Genomic DNA, 25,893 nt, shown 5'->3' with positions numbered 1-25,893 from the left:
GCTATGTGGACGACAACTACATGGACAACTAGTTGCCTTATGGTTTTCTCATGAGTCTACCTGCCCTGTGTAACTGTGAGTCTACTGTAGACAGAGGGATCCTATGGGGAATGCTGTTGGCTGCCTCTCAAGCAAGCATTTTACAGAACAATCTTGGGCACCTATCTTGCTGGGCCCCTGGTACCACATGGCAAGGCATGGCAGTTTCTATCACATCTAAATCAGGAACCCATAAGGGTGGGTGAAGAAGGGAACACAGGAAGGGGTTGCAGTCAGAAAGGTGGTCCATAGCTACACTCAGCTGCACCACAGATCAGTCTGCCTTACAGAGTATTTTCTAAACTTGGCTTCTGACCAGCTTCAATGGAGGAACTCAACTACCTGTCTGAGGCAATACAGACTCATGAGTGTCAAAATAGATCCACAATGTCACCAGAATCACACACAGGCTCTACATGCCAAACCCGCTTGGAGTTGCTGAGTGGCTGTCATACAAATCTGGGCTAGGGATCAGGAAGCTAGGCTACAGGTGCTGAGCAAGGGTCTGAGAAAGGTGCCTGCTCCACCTGGCTTGCCAACACTCCTCTGGGATGCTAATGTCCGCCTTTCTGCCATGTTGCACACAGCTACACCGCTGTACATGTACGTATGTGGTGTGAGCTACAGACACATTGCTCCCATGGTCCCAGATGTGGTGCTTTCTTGCTGGCACTGCCATGGTGTGTGCAGAATAGGATGTAAACAGGAGGGAGGGATAAAGCTGATTCTCACAAGTTTCCATACACATAGGAACTATTGTGTTTCACCAATAAAAGGCCCCTGGGTTTTTGTTCCAGAGAATACAAAATAAAAAGCATTTAATGTTTTCAGCGGCTCAAAGATAACCACAATGTGTCTGGAGTGGGAAAAAGATGGGTTGTCATACAAAGTAAGCAGCCAGGGCTGACATCTTGTCTTTTGGCCGCCTGGGGTTGGGCTTTCCTGGAGGTCTCCGGGCCCGGGCCCGCCCACGACCCTGCCTCCTTCCAGGACCACCTCGGTGCATGGGATGGCAGGAGGCTGCATGCTTCAGCTCCACCAGCTCCTGGAAGACGGGGTCACAGAAGATGCAGCCTGTGTGCTGTGTCTCATTGCCAGGAAGGGGAGACTTGGCCTTGTTGAAGTCTACATCGAGCAAGGCGGCCTCGCAGGTGTTGCAGGTGTCGGCAGATACCCGTACTCGGTGGGCATTTTCGAAGCAGTGTGCCACCACATTGCATGTATTGCAGGCCACCTTCCACTTGGGACCAGAGGTAGGGTCTAGAACCAGGACTCCACTCTCGCATTCCACGCATTGGCCAATGCCCAGCATACTCAGTGAGTGCTGGCAAGTGGGGTGTGTGCACTCATTGCAGCCCATGCCTGAAGGGAGAGGAGTCCAGTGACCTAAACATGGCCTGGCTCCTCCAACTCTGGCTACTTTCAATGTCAGATTGCTGGATTCTTATTTTAGAACAAATTGGCACTCACTCTTAACCTGCTTTGGGGCATACTGTTCACTGGCCTGGGATCCTCTGCCTATCTAAAAATGTTCTGTCCTCAATCAATGCTCTGAGGACTCAAGCTGACCCCTAAACCCTCATTTGATTCTGTAGCTTATTAATGCCTCTTCCAGGTTGCTCTCAGCTCATCTGTTACTCACTTGCTGCATTGTAAGACACTGGGGGGCAGGAAGAGAGCCTCATTATCTTGGTGGTATGCATGTGGACTGAGACCCTGAGGATTCCTAATGAATGCCTTGGGTAACAAAGGTCCTGGCTCCTAGTCTGAGACAAGGGATGGTACCACCTGGTAAGTGTGCTGGGGCACTGAGCCCCTCTGGTTCCAGGCTCCACATGCACTGCTTAGCCTGGACACATGCTCTCTTCTTGCCAGCAAAGAGTGTAAAGTAAGACAACAGCAGTGCTGAAAACCCAGGGTTCTTTGTTTGCCAGGTGTCCTTATCTGAGGTTGCCTGCCTCTCGCTTAGCCCAACCCCTGAGGGGCACATTTTGCTCTCTGCCCAGATCCTAAGTGAGCAAGCTGTTGGCTCAATTAGGACCCAGACATACCTAGACTAGATAGGCTGGCCAGTGCTTGAGCAGTGGCACAGTATTTCTTAGGGTCCCTGATTCAGTACCAGTGTGCACAGGTAGCGATGGATGGGTAAGGGACCCCATTGGAGTCTGCTAAGTATGAACCTGAGGACAGCCATGTGCCACACTCACCTTTCTTCATGTCTCGGAAGGGTGGATGGTTATAGCAGTAGGGACAAAGTGGGTAGCTCTTGCCCCGGGAGCCCGAGGACCACAGGACCAGTTCAAAGTCATCCAATGGGCACCGCAGCTCCTTGTAGAGCTTGATGGTACCGTTCTGGGGGAGGGTGTAGGTCTCATCACAGTGGGAGCAGTGCAGGCGGCTTGGCTTGGCCTGTGGGATGGGGGCAATAAGAAGGAATATGAGGGTGCTGGGCCTGACTTTCTTGCCTGCTGTCCTTTCCTTTGAAACACTGAATAGGTAATGCTGAACACCTAACAGATACACAGAATACAGAATTCAGTGCCAGGCAAGGACCTCTCAACCACTGGTATGAGGCCCAGTTACCACACTTTCCATTTCTTCCTTCCCTCACAAAGCTAGAGAGTCTGAAGCCCCAGCACTAGGCTGGTGGCTGCTGCACCAAGTAAAGGAGCTGCTAAGCCCGAGTGTGATCCCTAGAACCCACATGATGGAAGCAGAGAACTGACTCCTACAAATTGTCCTTTAACCTCCACATGTACACACACACACACACACACACACACACACACACACACACACACACACAGAGTAAATGTAAAGGCTCAGCGTGTTAATAATATTCATGAGAGCAAGAGAGTGAACGGTGGTGACAGTGAATAGACACTGTGTATATGGCCTGGTGGTTTATGTTGTTACTGGTGCTGATTCAGGCCTTTTAATCATTCTGTGTGACAATGGACATTATTTCTGCTTGGCTAATGACAAAGAAGAGGTTTAAGGTGATATCTGAACAGGAATGTTCGGGCTAGATGTGGCGACAGTCTTTCAACCTTCACATACCTGGATATACTTCATAAATCGATGGCACTTTCCACAGCGTGAAAGGGGCTTGCCAGTGGCAGCCAAGGGTGAAAAGGATACTTCCATCAACTCGTCCATGCCTGAGAGTAAGCAGAGCACAGGGGTCATGTCTGTCCTGGTCTTTGGCAGCCCTCCCTCCAACAGGCAGCTGGGTAAAACTGGGTGAACTAGACAAAGAGGCCACTACACATAGTCAAGGATCCAAGTTTGACTGTTTCTATCAGTGATAGAGTACAGAGCCACAGCCCTGCTCATCAGCTTTGTATATTCCTGATGCAGATATTAATTAACCTGCTCCTGGCAACAGCTAAAGAGGAAGCATCACTGCTATGACCGGTAGAGGCTCAGAGCCCAGATCTGGAGTGGGCCTCAGGTGGCTCTGTCCTGTTGGAATAGCTGCTGATGCAGGGAAGAGACAGGTCTTACCAGCAATAGAATCCACAAAGTAGTGAAATTTCCTCTTGAAGATATCCAGGGTGTGGCCCAGGACCTGGTGGTAGTCAGCTTTGCCCTGGGCAATCAGGTTCAACTGCTTCTCCACTGCGCTGCGGATGGTGGGCAGTACCAGCTCTGCATCTATGAGCAATGGGTGGATGCTGTGTGGGCACCGAGGACCTTGCCACCCCACTAGGCAGGCAAGAACTGCTGTCCTGCCCAACCTAGCTCTGACCCAGTCTTCCTGGCTTGCTTGTCCACAGAGTTGGAAGGCACCAAGGGCAGCTCCTATTGCTATCAGACTTTTCTTGAACTTCCCATCAGGAAAGTTTGTGTAGAGATCTTTTGCAGAATGGCCAGGTCTATGCTGTACTTCTCCATCTCCCGTAGAACATGAGGCACTTTAGTGGGCAGAGTTGGTGGGTATCTTAGTGAAGAACCCAAGGTTTGGTTTGTCAAGAAGCCTGTGTCTTACTTTTGGACCCACTATAATGTGTTCATCCATCAAAATCCTGAGTCCCATATCATCTCTGCAGTGGGGATTGGGGAGATGCATGCAGAGCACGGGGCCACTGTAGAAGGCAGTAGAGCCACAGCACAGGACGGAGCTGGAAAGCCCAGCAGGCCGTAGGTAGTGGGTAGACAGACTCACCAATCTTGTAGTAACCATGCACCAGAACTATGCCAAGGTTGGTGGGCTTGAGCCGGCGGCCACTCTCCACAGTGACATAGTTGCGCTGGCAGATATTGTTGATGTGTACAGGGATACTGGCATCAGTCCCTGGAATGCACAGCATGGCTCTGGGTATTCCTTAGCCTGCCCCAAGAAGATGCTCTGGGCTATGCATTTCTAGTTCTGTCTGCCTGTTACAGAAACCCTCCCAGACACCCATAGGATGGAGTATAGTACGACAAACTGAAGCTTATTTTGCTCATTAGGTCCAGACTGCTATTTCCTGTATGGCTGTCAGAAGCCATGATGCAGAAGGACTCCAAGGGCTATCTCTGCAATGTGCTGGGGCACACCTGTGAATCCAAGGGCAGCCTTCATTGGTATTTTAGTTTTATAGTTAAAAAACAGAGGCCCAGAGAGGACTCTGTTAGGTCAGAGGGCATTCCCTGAAATCAGTAAACGCAAGTTGGTCTTTTCTATCCGGAAACTGTGGCTTGTGTGCCCTCTAGATATCAGGATCCACTTCTACCAGAGAGAGCTCATAAAGCTACTGTAGAACCAAGCTGGTTTTACCCATTTCCTCCCTCTTACCTTCTCGAATTCTCTAGGGCCTCTCACAATACCCAAGGCATGCCTCCCACCCCAGGGACGCAGCTTGACAGAGAAGGAAAATTGGAAGGTGATGCATCTGCTGTGTGATGTCAGAGGGTGTGAAAAGGAACAGAGCACGGCATGCACACCTGGAGTGCTGGCAGAGGAACACTTAGCTTTCTGTGGGTACCTGGGCAGGTTTTACAGGGAAAATACTGGCACTGGGGATTAAGGAACCTTCAGAGGTTCCACAGCTCAATGTCAAGGTTTGGAATTGGCCCAGATCATGGCAGTATGCATATAAAAGAGTTCTGTATGGCTGCTATAATCAGTCTCTCATATATATATATATATATATATATATATATATATATATATATATATATATACACACACACATACATATATACATACATATATATACACATACACATACACATGCATATGCATGCAGAGTCTTACTCCAGATAATCTTTCTTTCTTAGCTTCCTAAATGCTAGGACTAGAGACACAAATCACTATGCCCAGGTAGTTAAGCCTTTTTTATACTGCCCCATGGACCTTGATCAACAGCACTGCCCTCGCTCTCCTGTTCAGAGGCTACACACAAACTCTGTTCATTGTCCCAAGTTGAAGTGTATGTTGGTCACTAGGTCCAGGACAAGTCATGAGTGTGAAAAGGTTCTTAGCACTGTGCTATCCACCAATGGGACCTCAGCTGCAGGACAAGGCTACTACTGTCAGGATTCACTTTAGGAACCTAGGCCCTGGGAAGCAGGCCCAGACCAGAATTCTAGGGCAGACCTCCTAGCTGTCTGTTTTGGGGAGGCAGCTGATCTGGCCCAGGAATCCTTCAGAATCCTGGATTAACCTTGAGTCTGGTGGGTACTTGTCAGAGTGTAGCCATGCCATGGTGCATAAGGCTGCATGACATTCTTCATATGAAAGGCCTGGTCAGGCCTGATGATAAGACCTTGTAAACGGCTTTACACAGTGAGTCTGCCTGGATCCACAGGTTATACATTAGAGCATCTGTTACCTCATGCTGAGCCAGGTATATATAGAACACAGGAAGTTTTACTACCATCACCTCTTGGCCAAGGCCATGGGAATGGAGACCCCAGATCTGGGTACCCACCGATACCATGCTTCTCCATGAGAGTGATGAGCTCAGCCTCAGTCAGATAGTCTGGTGGGCTCGTCTGCTTCTCGAGCATCTTCACTTCACTCACAGTGAAGGTATCACCCTTCTGGCATGTGGGCAGACTCTCTTCCAGGGGCACGCTCTGCCAAGGCATGATCTCTGTGAAGCCTAGAGAGATACCACTGCTATTTGAGGTCCCCGCTTAGGCATCCCATCCAGAGATCTCAGGGTCTGTATAGATGAGAAGAAAGGGACCCCCATGGTCTGCCACTGTACCTGGGGAAATAACTGTCTTTCCCATGCATGTAAAATGTTCAGGCCCGATCCTGAAGGAGATAGTGCTCTGGAGATACTTGCAGTCATGGCTCACTGTGGCAATGAAGTGTCTGGTGATGTACTCGTAGAGTCGCCATGCATCACCTCCTACAAAGGCTCAGTGTAACCAGGTGCCCTGGACCAGCAACAGGGCTTCTGCGTGGCTACCAAGGATGTGTGCATATGTATGATGCCAGGGATGAAATTTAGGGCTTTAAGCACATGCCAGACAAATGCCATACCATTAAGCCCTATCCCCAGCCTCAAAGCCTGAAAGCAGGAAGGAAAACACAGGTATGGAAGCTGCCTCTAGTGCCGAGGTGGCCCCTTCACAAACTATTTCCAGGGGACTGTTCTTTAGGCACATCTGTATGTGGGGCTCTTGCTTCACACTCAGATCTGCAGCAGTTCCTGGTTTCACTGGCATGGCTCTCCCTTCTCTACGGGCCTTCTGGAACACCTTAGGTAGGAGGTACAGACTGCCTCTGTCTCATTCCCCAACATCAAGGCTGTCTGTATTCTACCTCTCCCCAACCATCTGTAAGTACTTCACTTCCATCTTAGATGCTTGGTGAGGAGGGTTTCTCTAAGCCAGTGGGAGGCTCAGGAGCAGATGCACTGATATGAGCCTAACCGTGTCCACTAGAGGCATGGGCCTTTAGCAGCTTCACCTCACACCCTGGAAGCTTGAGGAGTGTGAGGATGTTGGGGAGAGGAGCACTCAATACCTAATTCAGCCTCTGTAGCTGACTTCATAGGTGTGATCGGAGGATGGTCACCAGCATCATGACCTTTCCGAGGGCGGTTGATGCCTTCCGCTAACAACTGCTTTACCTGAGGGAGGGGAGGCAAAGCAGAGTCAAGTCAGGCTGATGGCTTCCCATTAGTCTTGGGGCCACAGCTGATGGGTTGTTCAGGGTAAGGACCATTCTGCTCACCGAGTCTGCCCAGTATGGGTGATTGGCCTGCTGTCGCAACGAGCCCTTCAGGTCAAAGTTCTCGGGATAGTGGGTGGTTTCTGTCCGTGGGTAGCTGATGTATCCCTGTGTGTATAATCTCTCAGCTATTTGCATGGCGTGCTGTGGTCCCATACCTGCCGAAAATAGGAGGCTAAGGGGTCTGGAAGGTGTCTAGGGCTCACTCATGGCTCACTCACGGGCTTGGGCATTTTCATTTAACCCTACAGATGACTCTTAGTGGCTATGGCCAAGGCTCAGAGGTACTGGCTGGATGGGCATCTGGAACACAGGTTTCCTAAACTCTCCTGTATCTGGAAAGGATGGGCCCAGTGGGAAGCACTCTCACTGTTCCACAGCTCCACTTCACACACTCATAGCAGCCCTGATGACATCTGAACTCTGGCCACAGAGCAGCAACTAGGTTTTTGGGTAGTTGAGCCTATTAGGACTCTACACTGCAAGAGAGCTTGTCGTCTTGCTCTAACCTGTGAGCTGGCATTTGGCTATTGACCATTTGATGGCATTGTTGTATCTAGCTAGGTCTGTGAGGACAATGTTTTAGGATCCAGCTTTCAAAGATCACCAGTTTTTCAGACTCTCTCTTGTGAGAGCTAAGGAAGCAGTGCTTAGAGGAGTCCTGTTCTACGATTTAAAGAAAACTCACATGAGACTCAAGACCTCCAGCCCCAGGCTTCAAGCATCACAGCAGGAGAAGGGCTTGGGACAGGTTACAATACTGGCCCTGACCTGTACCAGTCTCAAGATGGCTTTGGGGGTGCTTTAGAGAAGGGTTTCTATACATACCCAGAGCTGAGCTGGCCACACGCAGCATCTCCACAGTGTTCAGAGCAAGTGGTCTCTGCTTGGCCTTTTCTTTCCTGCTTGTAGCCTCCACCTGGGGGCAGGACAGATGGAGTGATATATGGCAAGATAAATGTAACAGGTGAAACGTGTGAACAGTGGTCTGAATTAGTTCATTGGTTGCCCTCCTGAAACTTACTTTCTCTAGCAGTCTGATAACTGAGGTGAGTATTTAGGACTAGGAAAGAGTGGGGAGTGGGGGGTGGGAGAGAGCACATGTATCCTCTATTTTTCTTGAAGGAAACAGAAAATGTGGAGGACAAGAGAAGAACTGTGAGAGGGACTGTAGATGTAAATTCCACAGAAGTCAATACAGGCCAAACCCCAGGGTGGCCTGCCTGCTGTATGAGGGAAACGACTGCTGGTGGCCTTTGGTGAGTGCTGCCCACTGGGTCACTAGCATTGTAAAGCTTTCCTATTTTTAAGGAAGCTGCAAGGTATGATAGCTATGGGAAATCTTACAATTCCCCAATGGTAGTCATTTGAATTTATCTACAGGCTGTGCATGTCAGGTGAGCTCCCCTCCCACTATGGGTTAGCATACTCACAGAGAAGTTGACTCTCTGTTTTGCCTATTGCAAAAATAACCCAAACAACCAGCTAGTCTCTTCCTTTACTAAACTTATAAAGACTGGTCAGGGCAACATTCTGGATTCCACGCCAGCAAAGATGGGTGCTGACACTGAGGATATTTGTGTACATGTGACACTGGAGGTTAGGGTCCCTTGGGGTGAGACCTGACATCAGAGTTACCAATGTGAAACAGCCTCACATGTAAGTCAGCAGAGCCTGAGCAAAATGGCAGCAAAGCAAGGTTTGAAAACTGCAAACAGATGTGCCTGAAGGACAGGAGGCGGCTCAACGATGGCTGGCTGTCACAGCTGTAGGGTCCTGGCTGTGACGGCCACAGAGCTGCTTGTAGCCTGTGCAGCCAGCCTTTGCTAAGTTGACTATCTTCCTAAGCACCAAGCAGGAACCCCTGATTCAGAGAAGCCCTGAGTAGGAAATACCACCACTGAAGTGTGAAAGTTGACTAAGTGTTGGATCTTAGATGTATATTCTAGCTGTATGAACTCAGGCAAGTTTACCAATGTGCCCGCAGGTTCTTCTGCAGCTGGTAGCTTTGGATATTATAGAAAAGAAACATTTGTATGGAATGGAGTTCTGCCAAAGGAGCCCCTGCACCTGAGTGTTAGAAGAGCCGATGGAAATGGCCTGGCTCAGGTGTGGTGAGCATGAGGCAGTGCTTCACAGATGCTGTACTGCACAAGTATGTTAAGAATGAATGTATGAGGAACCATTCATCTGTCCAAGAAGCCCTGTGAGTTTCCTAAAAAACAGAAAGGCATGCCCATCCAGGACAGTTGAGACAGTGGGACATAGAAAGCATACCCAAGCTTCTTTTTCTAGCTTTGTCATGTTTAAAAACATCTGCGCAATCTCCCGGTCAAAAACTCTAACACGGTCCCAGTCCAGAAGGAGTGACTCCTCTTTATCAGTATGAACCTGTAGGGAAGATGAAAGGCAAGCACACTGCAGGGAAGAAAACTGAGACAGAGGATGCTGGGTTTGGTCCACAGATGAAACGGCTTAGCTCTAACATCTCATAACTGTGGAGCTGTGGATCCAAAGCTGATACCCGACTCTTCTCACTCCAGAGCAGATACTGAGGGTAGGCCCTTATGGAACCCTGAAGCTGTGCTTCTCACTCCATCCCTGTTTATCAAGATCTCCATACCCACAGTGCCTTCCCATGCCCACACAGTCCCTAGCCTTGGAGGCAACCAGAAGAACTCTGTACTGTTTTAACCTGTTGTGCTTTAACTCATAGTCTTAACCCTGTGCTGGACTTCAACATGGAAGACACTGGCCTGATGGCTGACCTCACCTTCACCCCAAGAGGGAACTCACTCCTACTTATTCAAATTCAGTGTGCCCAGGTGCAGCCCAGCTTCATTGCCCCGAGAAAGCTGGTGACTCCATCTCCTGGGCACCAGGACCTACAACTGTTGATACTGTAACTCACACTTGTGTTCTTATATGTTAGCCTGGGGCCAACAAGGTGCTCATGACGATGAGGAAAACTACCAACGAGTCCACACCCCAAACCCACAGCAACAGAAAGGAATACAGAAGGGAAGAGGACCTTGGCCTGAAGTACCCAGTAGGTCTCTGGTTTGAAGGACTGGATTTTATCATGTCTTTCTACACAGAATCCCAGGGTAGGAGTCTGACACGGCCCAAAGGAGATGAGAGAGCTGTCTAAATCACCGTATTTTCCCTGGAAATACTTTGTTTGAAACCTAGAGGGTTGAGAAAGACAGAAAAGTGGATGAATAATTAATTCTAGACAAACCCCATATACACCCAGCTTGTGGATTTGGGGGGTGTATACTGAGAGGTCACACAGGCTGCTCCTCACTTTGAAGACAGCAAAAGTGACAAAGTATGAAGTCATGAAAGAAGAACTATATGTGTGCACAGGATGGAGTGATGACAGAGTGTGTCCCATGAATCCTGTCCCCCAGGACACGAGTGCATACAAATAGTCTGCTTAGAACTGTATGTGTGCACAGGATGGCGTGATGACAGAGTGTGTCCCATGAATCCTGTCCCCCAGGACACGAGTGCATATAAATAGTCTGCTTAGAACTGTATGTGTGCACAGGATGGAGTGATGACAGAGTGTGTCCCATGAATGCTGTCCCCCAGGACACGAGTGCATACAAATAGTCTGCTTAGGAAGTTGTGGCCTATGTGGTGCGCATCTGATAAATATATGTAATTTTCTTCAGGTTTAAAAAATGGCATCTCTGGTAGCTTATGCAGGCTCTTAGGGCACTGGCTAGAGGGAGAGGATATGCATGTGGCAGGCAGGGAGCAGCACCTGGTGAACGCACAGCCGATGCGCAGGTCTAGCTCCTGGCGGGCATCCACCGAGAGTGCCTCATTGTGGTCTGGCTCACTCAGGCGGGTCATGGCATTGCAGATGTCTGTGTCAGTGATGGAACTGAACCTGGCCCGGAACACTATCTTCTCACCATTGTGGGCATTATTCATGACAGGAAGAACGGCATCAAGGACCTGGGAGGAAGAATACTGGCTGTGGTTAGTTCCTTGTCCCTCCCTTTTCCTCTTTACCCAACTCTGGGTGGGCCTTCCAGGGTTAACCTTTTCCTACCCCACTAGGCCCTCCTATATCCCCTTTCCCTTCTAGACATCTTAGACTCCAGAAATCCCTTGCAACCTGGCTGCCTTGCTGGTTGCACTTACTTCCAGATATGCACCCACTCCTCAGCCCACTTCCTCTTAGTGTTGCCTCAAGGTTTTCTACCCTTTCCCTTCTCGCGAGCTTTCATCTCCACTAACCAGAGAATGCTGTACCCAGCACACAAAGGACTTCATGGTGCCAAATCCCTTCCCTTTTCTGGGAGTAGGGAGTGCTTGGATAGACAGGTAGAATTTTCACACAGTTGGAGAACAGACAAAGGAAAAGATAAAATGACTAAGAACGGGAAGGCTACAGCAGGCCCTGTGTGGAGATGGGAGCTAGGTATAGGTCCTGGAATGGAGACTCACTAAGGCCATGCAGGGGAGGAGCAGAGATCCTGGGGTATGCAGTGCAACATTATGGGAAAGCAGCAGGCCTATGAGCTGCTATTGTTTCTAGAACCAGAGGCAAAGGCCTTCTGAGGGGACATTCCTGTCAGGTAGAACAGAGAAAGGAGACATGACGGTATCTGAGGAGGGACAGTATGGAATTGACTTTGTTAAGAGAGCTGCATGACAATTCTGGGTGCCCTGAATTCCTGTCTTACTAGAGCCATCTCCTGCACGTAAGTGTGATAAGTCGCAGGTTATGGCTAGGGTATAAGGACATAGAGGTGACCTATATAGAGCCACAGTACAATGGACAGTGGCAGGACCAGCAGGCATAGCCAATAACATTAAAGTCTCACTAGAGGACAAATGGGAAACCTCCACCAGCAGGCAGGGCTCCCTAGGATGGATAGGGGAGAGGACACATGAAGGTGGGAGATGAGACCAGGGACTAGAGAGATGGCTCAGAGGTTAAGAACATCTGTTGCTTTTGCAAAGGACTTAGGTTTAAAACTACGTGTAACTCCAGGTCTGGGAAATCTGATGCCCTTTTGACCTCTGAGGGCACCAGGCATGTACACAGTAAAATACATACATATAGGCCAAGTACTCACACATATTAGCAGACTGAGGAGATTAACTATAGTAACCGAAAGTCTACAACAGGCATGGAGCTAAGCCAAACACTGAAAATTCTGAAACTTGCACCCACCCAGACAGTGCTTAAAAAAAACCCCTTCTACTAATTGGTCTCTGTGTGTCATGTGCCATGGTGTGAGTTAGAAGTCAGAGGACAACATTCACGAGTTGGCTTTCTCCTACCATGTGGGGTAGTTAAACTCAGGGTGTCAGACTTAGCAGGAAGCACCTCCACTTGCAGAGGCATCTTGTGGGCCCCAGTTTACGTGTTCTTCATTTATTTCCCATTATGTGTATGAGTGTTTGGTCTGTCTGTATGTGCCCACATACAGTGCGCATGCTTGGTGCCCTCAGAGGAAGTTACAGATCCGTCATGTGTATGAGTGTTTGGTCTGTCTGTGTGTGCCCACATACAGAGTGCATGCTTGGTGCCCTCAGAGGAAGTTACAGATGGCTGTAAAACTGTGTCCTTTGTAAGAGTAACAACTTCTCTTAACCACTGAGCTGTTTCTCCAGCTCCAGGTCTATGCATTTAAAGTAGCTACAGATTTTCTAAAATTGAAGGGGTGGGAGAAGATGTTTTTTGAGCCCTATACTCCCTATGCTAACCTTAGGAACAGTGTGACAAACTCAAGTCTAAGGGAACCAGAGTGGGCTCCACACTTACCTCAAAGCAAATATTCTCGCCTTCCTTGTCACAGTCCAGCCACAGCACGACATAGTCACAGCCTCTGCCCTCCACCTGCCACAAAGCACACACATGACAAACATCCCTGTGACATTCCCCTCTGGGGACAGGAAACAGAACCAGTATAAGGAGCTGAGCAAGAAGCTGTCTACAGTGAGGCTGTCTCAGACTTAGAAACGGTTTTGGTTCAGAACTATCATCCTGTTAGATCAGAAAACTGTAATTACACTATGTCTATCCTTCTGCATGTGGTATGGTGCATCTGCAGGTACATGGATATGGATAAGCCTGTGGGGCAGAGGCCAGAGGACATCGCTGGGTACCTTGCTCTACCAGTCTCTGTCTTATCCACTTAAGACAAAGTTTCTCACTGAACCTGGAGGTACATGGCTGGCCAGCAAGCCCCAGCGATTCTCCTGCCTCTGCCCTCCATAGCACTGACCATGGGTGCTGGGATCCAAACTCATGTACTTATGTTTGTCCAGCAAGTGCTCTTACCCACTGAGCCATCTTAGTCTCTAACCCCTAGAATAAATGTTTTCACTTTTATTATGTAGTCACAAAATACAGTGTGTGCTCCATAATTTCCAGAGGGAAAGAAAAGATTAAAGTGAATTTACTGAAGGCTTTATTTTTAATACTTTCAAACATGTACATGAAATACTTTGAGTAGCTTCAACCCCATCTTTTTTTCGTGTCCTCATCCACTCTCACTGGCCTCCTCCTCTCCTTATGACCTTAATGCCCTGACCTAAGCATCAAGGGCTGAAATCAAAGTCCAGTATTAGCAGTGCTTCTTTTGGGTCATGTGGCTATACTGTTCTTCCTTTAAACTTATCTTTATTTTCCAGTTCTTTAAAATTAAGATGTACATATTTATCTTAAAACTTAGAGAAGCCCTTAATCAAGTCATTATAAAAGCAGAGTGTCTGCTTTCCAGAACTGGTGTCAAGAGTGTCTGGGATAGGTAACCAGGCACAAAAATGCCAGGTAGGCCAGCAGAGTACTTATAGAAACAGCAGAAAGATGGGTCCATGGCTACCGGCCAGAGCCTTGATGTTCAAGATGTGGATGAGGGCAAGAGACAGTTGTGGCCACCTATGATACGGGGAGCTGGGAGGAGCCTCCTTGGTGAACTTGCATACCCTCCCTTACCTGCAGGAACTTGACCATGTTCAGCTTGGGGTTTGCTTCCTTTTTCTCTGTCGGAGCTTGGCTGAAGAGCTCTGCAGGGTCCACCTTATCCCACTTGTTGTACTTTCCTGTAAACCATATCCAAAGACACTTAGTCACACTTCACAGTTCACAAAGGCTCGGCCTCTGCAACTGTCACAACTAGGAATATGGTAGGGTCATCATGCAGGGATGGGGATGGGTACCTTACCCAGCTGTTATGTTCATGATCTGTTGGGAACAGGGTCTAACTGGATGTTCCTTCAACAGGACAGAGACAGGAAGAGAGTGGTCATCTTACCCAGAAAATCTAGTGTCATCACATGACCACAGACAGATGTCATCTTGAAGTGGACAGGTTGGCCAGCAAAGGTTCCTGTGTACTTGTGCACTGAACATGCCCCATTCAGCCCTTTGTGTGAGGACATGTTTCCTGGGGAGGCAGACCACATAGACAACTGTGAGGCCGACTTGGAGATGCTGTGGGTCCCTGAGCCTACATGCTGACTTTCAGGGGACAAGACTTTCTCCTTCTCCAGAGTGGCCGTGTTCCTTAGCTCCCTTGCAGATAACCAGGTACTCAGTGACTTAATGGCACTGAGGGACAGAAGAAATTCACATCAATTCCATACTGGCTGGGAACTAGGGACGGAGACTCCTGGGGTCTCACTACATTTCTGTTTTCTTTTTCAATTTGAATTCTACCTTCATTTATTTAGATATTAAGGTTATTATATCCTACACTATGGTTCCTTAGCTCAACATTCTTGGTACTTGGAAATGAGATGATGCCTTCTGGACCCCTCTGGAGTGTGCGTTTTCAGTCTAACTGGAGGCTCTTCCTCCTGAGTGCTGGTAAAGAGTGGTCAAGTGGTCTGCCATTGCTGGATAGTCACCCAGCATCCAAGTAGGTCTATCTATCTATCTATCTATCTATCTATCTATCTATCTATCTATCTATCTATCTATCTATCTATGCCCCTTCCTTCATGTACTACTTCAGTGGCAGAAGTGAATCCTGATGGGCAAACCTTGCAGGCTCTCAGGTCACTAGCCACTTGTGAGATATGGGGAATGACATCCAGGGCCCAGCCGGCAGTGGTGAGTATCTAGTGGTGCAAGTCCTAAGACTTAGCCTCATCTACGTCCTTCCAGGATCATTTCTTGTGCTCATGACCAATGCCCCTAACTGGACCAGCATGCTGACAACCACTGCACTTTCTATGTTATTGCTTTTTCTGGAGGCTTCAGCCCTGGGACTTCCACATGTGGACATAGCATGTCACAGGAGATTTGCTACTACTGGTGCTTCCTGAAACCTGCCAATCTCAGATGAACCCACCAGCTCTGCAGGCACACTTTGGAAAAATAAATGACCAAAAAAGCACAGAAGACTGTGCTTACAGATGAAAGCAATCAAACAGCCTAGTGTTTTGCTTTTTCCTACCTCGGGAGAGGATTTTGGCAATAGACTGTGCCAGGGATGGCTTTTCTGCTACCATGAGCACAGTCTTCATTCCCGCTCCAGGCTTGTCAGGGCCCACAGACCGCTGCACCCAGACCCAGAACAGCAGCAATAAGAAAGCTTAGAAACGTGTCTTCTGTAGCTCAACACAACTGCCAATGCTGACTCCTAAAGGGAAGAAAAGACACTACATTTATCTCATCCCTCCGATGCTCAGGGGACTCTGTGAAGAGGGACACAAGAAGGTGTGCACTGGAGGAGGAAGTGGTGTGCTTATGGAATGCTTTCTTCCAGGCAGTAAGTATCTGAATGTAGCTAACAGTTGCTGAGGAAAGGAGAAATGTTTTCGTCAGTGGTGTAGCTACTGCCCAAGTGTCCAGGATCCTGTAAATAACCTAACAAAACACACACAGAAGGCAGAGGGCAATAGCTAGGAAGAGGAAGGCAATCACAGAGAATGGGACAAAAAAGGGTAGTCAATGATGAGTATAAAAAGTACATTCACATATGAAAATGTCACCAAAAAATCCATTATTAGGTATAATTTGCTAATGACTGCGTTGGCAAGAAAGCTAAGTGACAAGAACAAGGAATGTACTTTTCTTTCTTAGGTTGGTGATAGAGATGGAACCCAGGGCCACCAGAATGCAAAGTAAGTACTTTTCTACCCAGCCATAAGGAAATCAAACAAATGAAAGCTGGGCAAGAAAAGAAACCCTGGGGAAACTGGAGAACATCTGCTCTACGACCAACTGCTCAGGAGGTGGGAGTCTGGCTCTATGTAGGAAGCAGCAGTGACACTATGACTTTAGTTTGCTGCTAAATTTGTGCCTAAAACATGCTGGGACCTACAGATCTGGACTCATAGGCTGGGGCAGGGCATTTGTGTCCAAGCCCCTGAACTAGCTCTTGGGATACCTGTCTGTTCCTACAAGAGGAACGAGAACACAGTATTATGGAGAGACAAAGAGGAAACTAGGATAGAGGGATTAAGTAGGGAAGGGGATAAAAGAGAAAGATAAAGGAAGGAATATAGGGAGGGATAACTAATACTAAGAGACATTTGAAAAACCGTATGGAAACTACTACTGCAGAAGCTTCCTAAAATCTAATAATACATAAAAGGAATCTAAATTGAGTCACCAGGTAATAGGCTCTGACAGTATCCCAACCAGACATCTTATGCTGCCAAGTTTTCAAACCTCCAGTGCCAAGAACGAGTAACAGCTTGCTGAATGGGCCAAAGGGGCACCATGGAAACTCCCAAACATCTCAGGCTGTTGTCAAGGTTATTGGTTGCTCTCCACAACCCAAAGTTAAGGTACTATTACTAAAGAGAACGAACACTTATATATGGTGTCAAACATGGAGAAATTGAGCTGGTGTCCAACTAGAGGTTTCATGGTAGTACAGAGTACTCTGTATGCTACCAGAGGAGAAAGGTAATTATCAGTCTCTCTTAGCTATAACCCCTGCGAACCTACAATGGACACTTACAAATTATATTAGTGCAATAGTGGTAAGAATGCTATAGGAGTAACCAACCACTTTCTGATAGGATCTCAGGCTCACTCTATGAGAGGGAAGCCATCCCTGACACTGTTAAGGTGGCTGAGAACCTGATACAGACAGTTCATGGCCTACGGCAGAACCAAATACTATTGCTCTGCTATAGGAACAGAGCAGCAAAACGACTTCTAAAGACATTCTTCTATACCCCAAATCAGTGCCTTGCTCAGCTATCATCACAGAAGCTTCTTTCTGTAATAGATAGAGACTGACATAGGGACTCATAATTGGACAATGAGCAGAGCAGTAAGAGGCTCAGACCTAAATGGGATGTCTTTCTTACAAGCCTCTCCTCAGGGATCCTGGAGTTATGTGGAAGAGGAAGCAAAAATATTTTAAGAGCCAGAGGTGACGGATGACTTCAAGAAGAGCGTCTTCCAGACACAACAGGACTGATGCACATGTGAACTCACAGACACAACAGGACTGATGCACATGTGAACTCACAGGCACAACAGGACTGATGCACATGTGAACTCACAGACACAACAGGACTGATGCACATGTGAACTCACAGGGACAGTGGCAGCATGCACAAGGTTTACACAGGTTTCAGCCAGATGAGGTCCCAGCACTGAGAGGACATAGATAGAGGATCCCACCCCTAAGCAAGAAGCTATCTGCAAGTGATTTCCACTTGCAAAGGAAAAATTAGTTTTCCACAACAGACTCTCAATGTGTATATTAGGGCATGCACCGTGCCCAGGAGTAGTTACCAATCCAAAATGAACCAAGAGTATCTCTGTAGTCTTTTTGTCTCATTTTGTTATGTTTGGGCATTTTTTGTTTTATTGATATTTTGCTTATTTACTTTTTCATTTGTATGGTTTTGTGTATGTCTGTTTTGCTCTTTTTTTTTTTTTTTTTTTTTTTTTTTAAAAAAAAAGACAAAAAAGGAATACAAAGTTGGGTGGGTAGAGATGTAGGGAGAAACTGAGGGAGGAGAAAACACGACCAAAATATATGAAAAAAAATTTTTTTTCCATTAAAAATGTTAAAAAAAACAAACAAGCAAAAGAACCAAAACCTAAAACAAAACAAAACCAACCAACCAACCAACCAAAACCCTATTTGGGCACCTGGAATGTAGAGCTAAGAGAATCAACAGTTTATGGTCTACTAGGGAACTCAAGGGCCAGCCTGGACTACTTGAGATTCGTTCTCAAAGTAGTCACACATACCCCCTCCCAAAGGAAGAAAGGAGGAAAGGAAGAAAGAAGGAAAGAAAGAAAGAGAGAAAGAAAGAAAGGAAGGAAGGAAGGAAGGAAGGAAGGAAGAATGAATCCATTTGGAGCCTTTGCCTAAGCTTCCTGTTTTACCACCCTGAAAAATACTGTTTGGGGACTCCCTCTTTTTTTTGGTGCTGGATATAGAAGCCAAGCTCTGGCATGGAGCTGCACCTCAGAGCTCTAACACTGTGTACTGATGCCAAGCCTCTCTCACATACTCATGCCCTTGGCCAGGTATCTGTCTTAACTAACCCACATTACACTCGGCTATGGCCAGTTATACCTTGCAAGAGGACATTCAAACTTCATATCTGGACCACTGTTGGCTCCTGCTGTAGCTTTCTGGGCAGGATATATCACTTGAAACCTGTTGGCAGAGGAGGAAAAGACAATAGTAAGAACAAAAACCCTACCAAAACCATACCAACCAAAATAAAACAGAAAATAAAAAAGATACATTTTTCTTTATAATTTTGTTTTATATATACATATAAATATGTATATGTAAACACCCACACCCACGGATGTTTTCCCTGAATGTTTGTATGTGGAGGCCAGAAGAGGATGCTGAAATGGAGCTACAGACTTGTCAACTACCACATGGGTGATACATACTGAACCCGGGGCCATCTCTCATGTTCCCTTTCTTTGTTGTGCTGGGGGTTGAACTCAAGGCTCCATGCGTGCCAGGCAAGTGCCCTACCACCAATCAAATCCTTGTCTCCCTTTCTTTTTAATCCATAGACATTATTGTTTTGGAATAAAAGTTTTACTCTGTATTCCAGAACTGGTGGCAGTCCTCCTGCCTCTGTCTCCCAAAGTGCCAGAATTATAGTCCTGGGCTACCATGCCTAGCTGCATTAATATTTATAAATACACAATTGCATATTTTAAAAACCCAAAGACTTTTGTTCAGGCGAGGGCCACCTCCTGGGGCAAAGTTGATATGGGACACCTGCTTCCTAATGAGACAACTCAGTGAGTGAAGAGCTTGCTGTGCAGGCATGGACACGACTCTGATTCTTAGGACCAACATGAAAAGCAAGATGTGGTAGCATGGGCTTAGAATCCCAGCACTGGGAAAGCCGAGAGGCATTGATTAGCGTGCTCGATGGCTAGCTAATCTAGCAGAAATGGTAAGCTTTAGGTTCACTGACTCAGTCCCAAAAAATAAGGTGGAGAGCAAAAAAAGAAACTTCTGACCTCTGGCCTCCAAGGACAGCATAACTGCAAACATATAAAAATGTTTCTTTTTACTGTTTATTTATAGCTACACATCTATATTTTACTCACAATTGGGGACAGCTGGGTTGTTTTCTTATGTTTAGAAATTGTTTAAGAAAGTTAGAATTTTGCTGGAGAGATGGCTCGGCAGTTAAGAGTGTGTAGTATTCTTGCAGAGGACTGGAGTTTGGTTCCAGTGCCCGTATGTGGCAGCTCACAACTCCTTGTAACTCCAGTTCCAGGGGAGCTGATGCCTTTTTCTAGTCTCCATGGCTACTATACTTACATGTACAACCCCTACTTGTAGATACATAATTAAAGATATTATCTTAAAAGTATTATTTAGTGATATGAAAGGCTGCCTGACAACATTCATTAAGAAAATGAAGAACTAAAGCAAGTCTATACTTAGTAGCAAAGACCCGAAGTCTAAGAATATAGCGTATGTCAGTGTGGGACAGCTGAACTGGACCCGTATGGTTAAGTGCAGTTCCCTGACAAGATACAAATAGGTCAACAGCAATTTTATTGAGCAACCACTAAACACTTGGTCTAGTTCTGGGTTCAGCTAAGATGGTACAAAGCAACATGTCTTTTTACAGTTCACACTACAGTGCTGTGTCTCCATAGGTAGGAGAGTAAGGTACAGTCCTACTGGACAAGACGGCATCTGGGAGAAGTGTACAGGCAGAAGGGATCAGGAAAGGTGAGGCTGGGAGAGACAGCTGGACACTTGGAGGGGCAATAAAGTTGGTGGTGTGTGGTGCAGAAGCAGGGAGACAGTGAAGGATTGCCCTGGAGTATAACAACCTGACTTCAAATATTTAAGAGGCCCTCTAGCTGACACACAGGTGACTGGACCCTAAAGAGACAGGAGCTAGGCAAGACTGGGATGGGGGAAGCATAGATAACCTCTGATTTTTGGCTCAGGCAACTGAAGGAAGAGATTCCTGCTGGTTAATGGAAACCTGAAAGAGAAGCAGGTCATGTCAGAATTCAGGAGCAGTTCAGCTGTGGTGGAGGCAGCAGCAGTGGTACATGGAAAGAATGTGGCAAGGAGGCAAGGAGGCAAAGAGGAGCCATTTGAGTGTGGCAGGAGGAGAGGCCTGAAACCTAGATAAAAGGAACAGTGACACTACTACAGTGTCAAATTCGGCTGGGGGATAACAGCAAGATCTGACCATGGGTTCAAGAGACTGGAGTAAACCTCCATGACCTGGATGGGAACCATTTGTCCAGTGACAAAAGCAAAGGCCGAGTGGACAAACTCTAGAAAACCACAAGGATGCTTTTTCATTTTGTTTTAGATGGATGGCATACTGTTGTGATAACTGTCCCAGTAGAACAGAAGATGAGGGAGTTGGGAACTACTGAAGTGACAGCAGAGTGGCTGAAGGGTTGAGAGGCAGCTGGCCAGCCTAGGGCATGAAGAGGCTGGGGAAGGTATCCAGGCAGCCTGGGGGCCCAGACAGGGAGCAGAGGAGGCACCTCTAGGTGAGAGAGGGTGGAGATTGAGAGGCATGACTAAGATGGCAGCCCTGGTTCTAGGGAGGGGGAGGGGAAGGGGAGGGTGTGTTCTGTGGTCTCTAATGGTAAAAAGCTTGTTGCTAATGTAGGAATGGAGTCAGAGGGAGTGACTCTTGGATAGGTGATGGCAATAAACACTGATCTGAGGAGTGGAAGTGCTCTGAGAAGGCACAGAAACAAATGGTAATTGTTAGCGAGACTGTTCATGTGGACAGTGAGCCCTGTGAGGCAGACAGGGCTGTGATGGAAGGACCAGATGAGACAGCCATGGAAATCTCATCAGCATTATCACTCAAAGTAAAGATCAGACCAATCTAGTAGTCAGCAGAAAATTGTTACTTGAATGAATGACATGTAAGCACATCAGAACACCCACAGATCACCAAGATCAGTTGCACAGGGACCTATACAATTAACCCAAATACACAGTGACCAAACATGTCTTTCTGTACACATTCTTGTTTACTGTGGTGGTTTGTATATGGTCGCCCAGGGAGTGGCACTATTAGGAAGTGTGGCCTTGTTGGAGTAGGTGTGTCACTGTGGGTGTCGCTTTAATACCCTCATCCTAGCTGCCTGGAAGCCAATCTTCTAGCAGCCTTCAGATGAAGATGTAGAACTCTCAGCTCCAACTGTACCATGCCTGGATGGACAATTCCATGCACCCACCTTGATGATAATGGACTGAAACTCTGAACCTGTAAGCCAGCCCCAATTAAATGTTGTCCTTATAAGAGCTGCCTTGGTCATAGAGTCTGTTCCCAGCAGTAAAACCCCAACTAATACATTTACAAAAGCAGATGCATTTGCACACAACTCAGAAGCGGCTCCCTGGAGAGGGGGTGAGGTTCTGGGGTGTAGGTGGTTCTAGTTTGTCATAATCTCTTCTGAATATTTAAGAATTTGGTGCCATGGATGACTGATCAAAAAGGACAAAGACATTGATTTTAGAATCCTAAGAGAGACTCTGAAGTGCTCTTCAAAGAGTACTGTTTAGAAACAATGGAGATGTCAATGAAAATCCCTTCACTAAAAGGGTTTCTGTTACTCCTTATCATGTATGGAGGTAAGCCTGGGCTTACAGTCCTTGCAGCAGGGCTATAAAGGAGTAAAAATTGCTCCAAGCAAAATGTTTTCCCTAAATATACAATCTCACACAAGGAAAGAGCCAAGCATCTTCAGAAATTATACTGATTCTGACTTCCTGACCTAACTCCTCCTGAGAACCATACTTGGCACCGGAGGTCTGTCTATCCACAGCTTATCTAGGTTATTGCTGTATCTTTGGTACCTAGTGTGCAATGCTGTTTGCTGGAGCAATGAAAACAAATGACTGGGAACAGTCATGGCCTGTAATGTCCATCCTGGGGAAGTTTTGGTTCTATCACAGATAGAGGAGTCAGAGGCCAGAAAGGGAAACTGGAAACAGATTGTTATATGAAGGCTTTTGAAGTTCTGGTCTCTTCCAAAGAAAGGACCAGGTACTGGACAGTCCTGCCAGTGTGTTGGGATGGGGACACTGTCATCATAATGTTCTATAATGGGGACGTGGGCCACACTAGAGCTGGAGTGGCAGGACATGGACTTGAACCTGTTTGCTCTAGAACCTACCTGTACTTTAAATTTTTACTTTAATCATTAATTAAAACAAGATTTAAACAAGATTTTCTCCTGTTGCCTCTAATACTGTGCTATACTGCCCTGTAGTGCTTACTACTAAGCCGACAGACTCTCACCAGGGTCTCATCTTACAGCTCCTGGAACAGAAGCTAGCTATGTGAGGGCAGGGACTTTTTTGTGCTCACTTCTAATGGGAAGTTGTAGATGGTGAGCAAACACAATTGAATGAATGTCTGAATACGTGACAACAGTTTTACCTGTAAAGCTAATAATATGCTTATAGATCCTTAAAATCAAAACCAAACCAAACCAAAAACTTAATTCATGTTGGGTGTGTAGGAGGCAAGAGGTAGATCTTTTAGCATGAATTTGAAGCCAGCCTGGTCTATATATACAGTGAATTCCAGGACAGCCAGTGCTACATAGTGAGACCTCATCACATAGAAACAGCAGCAGCAGTAGCAATAGCACCAACACCTGACTTTATAGGGCAGTGCCAGCAAACACTTCTATTTCTAGGCATTCTTTTTCTATGGTTTCAAAGTTTTGGGAATTTTGTATCTCTTCTACAACCTAAGATCCAAAATTACTGAGTAGATTAACAAGTCCCTTCAGATAGAGACACTCTGCCGTCACAGGATTATGTCATTTACCCAGGAAAAGGAATATAACTGGGTAGTAATACAAAGGTGTGTGACAGATACATCTCCATTTCAGATGCTTGTCTACTTGTCAGGCAATGTGGCTGTTGTCCACTTTGAATATACATTTATCTTCAGGAACTCTGACTCAAAACAAATAAGTAGCTTTAGCACTCAGCACAAGGGGACTTTGTAATGTTCTATTACTGTTTCAAAGGAAGAAAAAAAAATGATCTCTAACACCAGGCATGCTGCCATATACCTGTAATGTCATCTTTCATGAGGCGGGATGAGGCAGGAGAAGCTGGAGTTTTAGGCTATACTCAGTTACATCTCAATAAGCTGTTTAAAACATTTTTTTTTCCTTCCTTTTAGGGTATAGAACTAGGCAATCCAGGGCCTTGACAGGAATACTTCCCTTCCTAGACCAGATTCTACTTTTAAAAAAGATTTCTGGAGATGTAACTGTGATTAATACCAAGACCTCCCTATTTTCTAGTAAGGCACATCTTCCATTTCAAAGTGAAAACCAACGAGAAAACCTGGAAGTGATGGCTTAAAGCATTACCTACACAGCACACTCACCCTCGGTGACTCAGAAACACCACTATCCACTTAAACTTTTGCTGTGTGTGTACTGGGCAGAGACAGGGCCTTGTGTAGCCAAGGCTGTCTCCTACCTACATAGCCACTGTGGCCTCGAACTCTTGATCTTTCTATCTTCAACTCCTGGGTGCTGGGAATTCAGGAGTATACCAAAATGTCTAGCCAAAACTTTTACATACAATCATTTAATATATAGACTCCTTAACATAAATGATACTCCTTAACCTACATGATACACCAAGTTTCATCTTTCCTGCCAAGGCTCTGACACTACAGTTTGTCCTTTCCTGGAGTTAGGTAAGCAAGGGCTATTTAGGGGTGGGCTGCAAAGAGAGACTAGCAATACAACCTGTATATACTTTGCCAAATCTCACCAATCACTGTGTCCTTCGGAAAGCATTGTAAATATGGAGATTTCCTTTTGTATTTTGCAGTAGTGGATTTAACTTGATGAGCCCCAAAAGGGGTCAGCAAAGTAGGGGAAATCTTAAGCATTTAATACTTCAGTGACTTTTAAGCACCTACAGCCTCAGGAAAACAAGCCTATCTCTTAACTCCTCTCTATCTAGTATACTGCAGCTCTATCTACCGCCATTGGTATAAAATAGGAGTTAAATTTAAATTAAACAACAAACAGACAATTACTTTGTGTGTGGATATGTATGGGCATGCACATGCTGCAGGTGACAGGTCAGAGGACAACTTGTGGGAGTCAGCTCTCTCCTTTTACAATGAGGGTTCCCGGGATCGAGACCATGGTGGTAAGAGCGCTGAGCCATCTCATCAGCCTAGTTTTAAAAGCCAGAGTAAACTGCAGTGCGTAACAATTCAGATTAGTGACAAGGGACCTTGGCGAATGGTGAAAATATCCCCCCTTCTCCGGCTATCAAATCCCAGTCGTCCTGGCTTTCCACGGTCCTGTTCTCAAAGGCCAGAGTGCCAAATAGGTTAAGAGAGGTCATCCGTTCTTCCCTTTCACCTATGCATAAGTAGCTGGCCCCTAGTTCATTGGTTTACCCAAGTTTTCTCCTAATCTGTGGAGATCAAGTCAGAGTACGGCCGGGGTCTCCAGACAGCGCAGGTTCGGGGAGGCAGCGAGTGGAACCTTCGGCTGAGAACGCGGACCGCGGGTCTGAGCCTCTGTGGGCAGCACAGCTTCCCTGAGCCGGTTTTCCTACCCTCAATTAGGGGGAAACGTCTCACCTGGGGGGCGCGGGGAGCTCGGTGAAGAAGCGACAGTTGCCCACTAAACGCGGTCCCACCGCCGCCCAGAGGCCCCACAGCGAGGGCGGAACGGCGAAAAAGCCGCGCCAGGCAAGGACCCTCCCCCACGCCCCCGCCCGGGTCGGAGCTCTGCCACCATTCCGGAAATGCCGGAGGAAAGCCAGCGTCTTCCGTTTCCTAGAGCAGCCAGCAACCCACTGCTCACCCGCCGTGCCGCTGCACCTCTCGCTACGGCCGTGCTTTCCCGGTGGACACTCAAGGAACCCACTTCCGGCTCTGTCCGCCTGTGGCGTCCCCTCATCTGCTCTCCGATGTCGACAGCAAGGTGTCTGCAAGTTCCGAGGTTGGTGAGTTCCGGGTGCCTTGCTCTCTGCGTTCTGTTTGGTGCAGCAGGCATTCGCCAAGTCTCCATTCTTCCGGCAGCCTGGAGTGGGTCTTTCCAAAAATCATCCAGAGAAGACAATAATGACAATTGTCAGTATGATTATGAAAACTAAAGAAAACATTCAATTAATGATTAAAGTAAAAATTTAAAGTTCACTTTTATTCTGTGCTCATTGGTGTTTTACTTACATATATATATCTGTGTG

General features: G+C 46.8%; 1 protein-coding gene across 4 annotated transcripts; it reads right to left on the bottom strand.

The window, feature by feature from the left end:
- Nucleotides 1–840: 840 nt before the first annotated feature.
- On the bottom strand, nt 841–25,619 carry Top3b (DNA topoisomerase III beta). Of its 4 annotated transcripts, XM_034515906.2 has the most exons (20): nt 25,509–25,605; nt 25,097–25,282; nt 18,745–18,828; nt 15,646–15,831; nt 14,500–14,631; nt 14,181–14,287; nt 13,005–13,079; nt 10,986–11,182; nt 10,245–10,401; nt 9,491–9,604; nt 8,042–8,132; nt 7,217–7,371; nt 7,007–7,112; nt 6,240–6,386; nt 5,958–6,131; nt 4,208–4,336; nt 3,547–3,696; nt 3,100–3,200; nt 2,247–2,448; nt 841–1,401 (listed from the first exon to the last, which is right to left on the bottom strand). In XM_034515906.2, the coding sequence occupies exons 4-20, from the start codon at nt 15,713–15,715 to the stop codon at nt 920–922; spliced, it is 2,589 nt and encodes an 862-aa protein (XP_034371797.1). In that variant the 5' UTR covers nt 15,716–15,831; nt 18,745–18,828; nt 25,097–25,282; nt 25,509–25,605; the 3' UTR covers nt 841–919. The 4 variants fall into 4 exon arrangements, with proteins under 4 accessions (XP_034371797.1, XP_034371794.1, XP_034371795.1 ...); XM_034515903.2 differs by lacking the exon at nt 25,097–25,282 and having other exon boundaries at nt 25,509–25,619; XM_034515904.2 differs by lacking the exon at nt 25,097–25,282 and having other exon boundaries at nt 25,283–25,605.
- Between the last annotated feature and the right edge of the window lie 274 nt (nt 25,620–25,893).

The sequence above is a fragment of the Arvicanthis niloticus genome, chromosome 12 (assembly GCF_011762505.2).
Source record: "Arvicanthis niloticus isolate mArvNil1 chromosome 12, mArvNil1.pat.X, whole genome shotgun sequence".
Classification (NCBI taxonomy): domain Eukaryota; kingdom Metazoa; phylum Chordata; class Mammalia; order Rodentia; family Muridae; genus Arvicanthis; species Arvicanthis niloticus.
This window is presented reverse-complemented; position numbering and strand designations above follow the sequence as displayed.

Coding starts and splice junctions, on each gene's coding strand:
- Top3b (XM_034515903.2), bottom strand. CDS start 15,715: ATGAAGACTGTGCTCATGGTAGCAGAAAAGCCATCCCTGGCACAGTCT. Junction 14,632..15,645: donor TGCCAAAATCCTCTCCCGAG/GTAGGAAAAAGC, acceptor CTGCCTCCCCAG/GAAACATGTCCTCACACAAA. Junction 6,132..6,239: donor AAAGACAGTTATTTCCCCAG/GTACAGTGGCAG, acceptor GTATCTCTCTAG/GCTTCACAGAGATCATGCCT.